Below are 6,000 nucleotides of genomic sequence, written 5' to 3' on the forward strand. Positions count from 1 at the left end.
ATGCAAAGTCACATGCTGACAGGGGCCAGGCAATTATATCAAATGAGTGAAGTTGAACTAATAGAGAGGATCCCTAGAGAACCCTGTGCCATGTCAGAGGCGGTCCCTACTTAGCTCCAATCAATGTGGAAGGTCTGACTTTTCTATTCCTCAAGAGAAGACAGAAATCAGAAATTGCCAGATTGGGGCATGGGGCATAGGGCTGGGGTGGGGTGGGAGGGAAGAGAATCACATTTCTTTCCCAACTTCTCATGATAAAAATTTGAAACATACATAAAGTAAAAAGGTTAGCATTTTGCCTTTTATGCATACATCATGGCATTTCACACCTCTAGCATGCATCTCCAAAAATATGACATTCTCCTCCAGAACCATGCTAGAAAATAATTCTCAAATATCACCTAATAGGACTGAATATTCAAATTTCCACTACTGACTAAAAGATGTTTCTTTAGGAGTTTTCTTTCTGAACCAGGATCCAATCAAAAGTTTACATCTTATTTTGGCTTCATCTCTTTATGCTCTTTTAATCTAGAACACTCCTTTCCCTTGTTCTTTCCATGACATTGACTTTTGTAATAGAACCAGGACAGTTGTCTTGTAAAATGTCCCACATCCTAGGGGCGCCTGGGTGGCTCAGTTGGTTAAGAGACTGCCTTTGGGGCGCCGGGGTGGCTCAGTTGGTTACGCGACTGCCTTCGGCTCAGGTCATGATCCTGGAGTCCCAGGATTGAGTCCCACATCGGGTCCCTGCTCAGCAGGGAGTCTGCTTCTCCCTCTGACCCTCCTCCCTCTCGTGCTATCTCTCATTCTCTCTCTCTCAAGTAAATCAATCAATCAATCAATCAATCAATCTTCTAAAAAAAAAAGAGAGAGAGACTGCCTTCGGCTCAGGGCATGATCCCGGAGTCCTGGGATGGAGTCCCACGTCAGGCTCCCGGCTCGGTGGGAAGGCTGCTTCTCCCTTGGACACTCTACCCTCTCATGCTGTCTAAGTAAATAAATAAAATCTTTAAAAAAAAAAAAAATGTCCCACATCCTGGACATCTTATCATTACCTCAATGTTAATTTATTCCTCTGTTCTCTGAAAGCATGATTAGGATAAAAGATAGTCAGCAGGACAACTTCACCAATGATATACTCAAGTTCTTATTTCACAGAAAGCACATTATTAAGAATCACTTCCAAAGGCAATAAACTCATTTTTAATTTCTTTGTTTGAATTATTTCCTTGGCCTTATGGATTCTAAATTATTATGTATTTTTAAATTAAGTCAATTTCTTTCTTTTTCTTCCTTCGACTTTTTTTTTTAAGATTTTATTTATTTATTTATTTGAGAGAAAGAATGAGATAGAGAGAGCATGAGAGGGGGGAGGGTCAGAGGGAGCAGACTCCCCACTGAGCAGGGAGCCCGATGTGGGACTCGATCCTGGGACCCCAGGATCATGACCCGAGCCGAAGGCAGTCGCCAACCAACTGAGCCACCCAGGCGCCCATCCTTTGACTTTATTTTTAAGTAATCTCTACATCCAATGTGGGGCTTGAACTCACAACCCCAATCAAGAGTGTCATGTTCCACTAACTGGGCCAGCCAGGAGCCCCAATTTTTTTCTTTCTGATGCTCAAATGGTCTCAAATGCGGCAATTCTCTAGATTTTTAAATGCTGGCAACTAATTTCAAAAAATTTAAAACAGTGTATGAAAGGGGCACCTGGGTGGCTTAGTCGTTAAGCATCTGCCTTCGGCTCAGGTCATGATCCCAGGGTCCTGGGATGGAGCCCCGGATCGGGCTCCCTGCTCGAAGGGAAGCCTGTTTCTCCCTCTCCCACTCCCCCTGCTTATGTTCCCTCTCTGTCTCTCTGTCAAATAAATAAATAAATCTTTAAAACAGTGTATGAAAGATACAACCCAGTTTTTAACCTCTAGACCATTACTCTCCTTTTCAGTTCTCTGATAACCTTGGTCCAACATCACACAGAATTAGCAACAAGGGGCGCCTGGGTGGCTGAAGTCATTGGGCATCTGCCTTCGGCTCGGGTCGTGATCCCGGGGTCCTGGGATCGAGCCCTACATCGGGCTCCCTGCTCCGCGGGGGGCCTGCTTCTCCCTCTCCCACTCCCCCTGCTTGTGTTCCCTCCCTCGCTGTGTCTCTCTCTGTCAAATAAATAAAATCTTAAAAAAAAAAAAAAAGAATCAGCAACAAAATGTTGCCAGAATGCAATCAGCTAATTCCTAGGCCATCTTTCATTTTACAAAAGAACCCCAAACTCCAGAGCTCTCCTATTCCACCTGGAGTTTCCTTAGGGGCAGGTCAATTTGCTTTGTGGAGCCCCTTTCCTATTTGTACAGGGGAAATCACTGCTCTTCCTACTTCAGAGCTGATATGAGACTCGGTTGAAAAATGGACATGAAGGCACTTCAACAAACTCTGCAAGATTGTCTATAAAAACAGAGGTCCAAATTACAGATCACCCCCCTTCCTTCCCTCCCAGGACACTCAATCAATCCTTTTCAGGTTCTCCACTGAGTTCGGTACCTCTCCACTGCCTCAGAATAACCCCCATTTCCCAAGAATTCTATTCCCTGACTTTGATTTGTCCCTTAGGTCATCTCCTCTTCAGCAGCCCCCATCCATCATTCTTTACTGCTCCTCAGAGGAATCATTCTACCCTCTTGACAGTTCTCTCACTACATTCCATCTTAATCTTCACCAGCTTTGCCCTACCTTAAAACTACCTGCTGCCCCAACCCTTTGGATGAGCCCTTCTAATACACTTAGGATCTCTTTCCCAACCCTTTAGGACCTCCTAACACTCAAACCTTCTTCAAATAGCAGTCCCTAAAATCAACCAGCCCCACCTATGTCCTCAGGCCCGTTTTCACCTTTTAATTCCCAATCTTCCACTTCAGATGCCTTGGGTCCTCAGACCAATGTTTGCTAATGCCTCACAATGCCCCCTCCACCAACCGCATAAAACCCCACACCTGAAATAAGCCTGAAAACTCAGGTTCGCCCCACTCACCCCCCACACACACACACTTTCTCTCTCACCAAAAGATTCTAGAAACTCCCACCTCTCAAACTAAATTCTCTTTTGACCTGCCTGCCTCCTTACCCTTAGATCAGTTAACTCTATACTCTGGACTCACATCACATACCTCCCCCCTCAACCAGACCTCATCTCTCAACTCAGCCACTCATATATTTCCACTTAGACATAAATAACCATCTAAAACCTAAGTCCAAAAGAGAACTCTGGCTTCTTCACTCACCCCACTATCTCAGTCAATAAATGGCAATTCCATCTTTCCACCTGCTCAAACCAAGGAAACCTTAAAGCCATCCTTGTGTTCTCCCTCTCATACCCCACACACTGTATCCTTCAGCAAATCCCGTCCCCTCCCGCACCTTGAAAATATATTCAGAATATATATTTGTCCCCTTCTCTAGAGTTTGAAGCCACCATTACCTTATGTCCCAAGGGGATTATTATCACGGTCTCCTAACCAGAATCCTCATCTCTACTTCTGCCTGCTTCAACCTACTCTCCCCACAGCAAGAGTGATCCTTTTTAAAATGCAAACCTGATTGCATTACTCCTAGGCTCAAAACTCTCCAGTGGGTTTCCCAGACCACTCAGTATAAAAAAGCTACTCCAAATCAAATGAGTAGCTTTTCTGTTTCTTTCTCTCACTTGCCAAGCATGCTCCGGCCTCTAGGATTTTACACCAGCTGTTTTCTCTCTGCTAGCAAAGTTCTTTCACGTGGCTCTTTTTCCTTCATACAGGTCTGAAGTTCCATGTTATCTCTTCAGAGGCCTTCCCTGGCCTCCCTATCAAAATGGCTCTCTCACCTCAGCATCCTTTATTGATGCTCCTACCCGGCTGTATTTCTCTCCCTCGCACTCGCATCACCTATTATATTATTTCTTTATGTTTATTGTTTCCCCCACCAGAACGTACACTCCATGCGGGCAAGGAGTCCATCCGGTTCATCAATATATGCTCAGCGCCTATAACAGTGCTTGTTGTAAGGGGAGTGGGAGAGGGAGAAACAGGCTTCCCGTCGAGCATTTCCGGTCAGGGCAAACAGCAGGTGCTCAATAAATATTTGATCTAATCAATCACCTCTTTCAAAGACCTCATCCCCTCCGATAACTATTCAGTACCCAAGGTATGCCCAACCCTAGTGCCCAGTCCTCTCTAGACACACCCAAGTAACTAGGCCTAAGCAACCTCTTCGGGTAGCTCCAACCCCTGAGCTCCCCGGGCCTCTCAAGATTCTCAGTTGAAATAACTTGCTCCCAAACTCCTCAAAAACCCTCATTCTTTCAAACCGGCCCACCGTTTCGAAGCCACAAAAAGGTAAGCTCGCCCGTGTTCGGTGGGCCAGTCTCCCCGGCGTCCAGCAGAGAACAGGTTCCCACAATCTACGAATGAATGAACTACGCCCCCACTTCATCCTTCCCTTGCATCCTCCTGCTCCCTAAGCGCCCACCACCACCACTCCCTTCGGGCGTCTGCGTCCCTGAGTTTGAGTCGTCCCGAACCCTCAGGGCTCCCCCACCGCCCCTTCCAGGGGCCTCCCTCGGAACGACCCTCCCCCCACCCTGGGAGGTCCCCTCTCCCCACATCTTCCAGAAACACCCCTAACCAACCCCTCCAGTCCTCTCAAGAAGGCCACCCTCCCCCGGCACAGAATTCCCGCCTCCTCGCTTCAAATCAGACCCTCCGGCTCCGTGAGGGTCGCCAACGCCTCAGGCCGGGCGCCCCCTCCAGACCCTCAGCCCCACAAGCCGCTCGGGCCCTGACCGTTTCTGGGCCTCCAAGCCCCACAGACGGATCTGCCGGTCATACTGCGCCGCCTCCTCCTCGCTGATGCCGCCGCCAGCCTCCTCCTTCTCCACCATGGCGCCGGCTCTAGCTGCCTGCACTCGGGTCCTGCCCACGGTAACCGCCCGCCGGCCCCACGCGCCGCCAACCGCCGCCGGCCGCACGCCCGGGCCGCCTCTGCGCCTGCGCCAGGGGCCGCGCCTGCGCAGGACCTCCTCCACGGCCCGGCCCGCCCCGACCACGTGGACCTCCCCAGCCTCAAAGGCGGGCCAGCGGGACTGCCAGTCACGTGACGGGGCTCCAGCCAATCCTGGCCCCAAAATGGCGCGGTTTAACGCCCGGAGACGATAGGTGCTCAAGTGGTGATTTCTGGGGCTATTAATTCGGCAAATATTTATCTAGCACTTGCTGAAATCCCGGCATTGGGGGTTTTGAAATAGAGCAGCGAATAAAAGAGACAAAGCCCTGTCCTCATGGAGCTTACGTTCTATTGAGGGGTGCCCACAGAAGAATAGAAATCAGGGGCGCCTGGGTGGCTCAGATGGTTAAGCGTCTGCCTTCGGCTCAGGTCATGATCCCAGGGTCTTCGGATCGAATCCCGCGTCGGGCTCCCTGCTCCTTGGGAGCCTGCTTCTCCCTCTGCCTCTCTCTCTCTCTCTCTGTCTCTCATGAATAAATAAATAAAATCTTTAAAAAAAAATCAGGCTGTGATAAATGCTGTGGAGAAAAATAAAGGCGGATATGGGATTACAGGGTTGCAGGAGTGGCCAGAGAGAAGGTCTTTCAGAGAAAGTGATACTGAACAGAGATCTGAAGGGACCGAATAAACAAGCCATGTGGATAACTGGGAGATGGAGCATTTCCGGTCAGGGCAAACAGCAGGTGCAAAGGCCCTGAAGCTGGAATGTGCTAGCATAGCTGAGGAACTGTGGAGAGCGCAAGGTGGCTGGAGCAGAGTGAGAGGATGGGCAGGTGGTAAGAGGTGAAATCGTAGATGAAGCAAGTGGGACTTCCTGTAGGGCCTCGTAGGCTAGTATAGCTTATACCTATTTTCCTTAGGCAAGGTGTCTTTTTTTTATTACCCCTTCAACAAGTACTTACTGAGCACTTGTTATGCGTCAATCATTGATCTCAGTGCTAGGCCAGGTAGAGCACTGAAATAAGA

The 6,000-nt window shown here is 48.8% G+C and overlaps 1 protein-coding gene across 3 annotated transcripts in view; it reads right to left on the bottom strand.

Moving 5' to 3' along the window:
• SAE1 (SUMO1 activating enzyme subunit 1) overlaps nt 1-5,017 on the bottom strand; it is a 77,970-nt gene extending 72,953 nt beyond the window's left edge. For 2 of the 3 annotated variants that reach the window (XM_073886515.1, XM_025849735.2), the window contains exon 1: nt 4,815-5,017. In XM_073886515.1, coding sequence (XP_073742616.1) covers nt 4,815-4,912 — 98 coding nt within the window. In that variant the 5' untranslated portion in view covers nt 4,913-5,017. The remainder of the gene's footprint in view (nt 1-4,814) is intronic. The other variant, XM_073886514.1, reaches the window with a different exon arrangement.
• Between the last annotated feature and the right edge of the window lie 983 nt (nt 5,018-6,000).

The sequence above is a fragment of the Callorhinus ursinus genome, unplaced genomic scaffold, assembly GCF_003265705.2.
Source record: "Callorhinus ursinus isolate GAN/ISIS: 27379988/994484 unplaced genomic scaffold, GSC_fseal_2.0 scaffold71, whole genome shotgun sequence".
Lineage (NCBI taxonomy): Eukaryota > Metazoa > Chordata > Mammalia > Carnivora > Otariidae > Callorhinus > Callorhinus ursinus.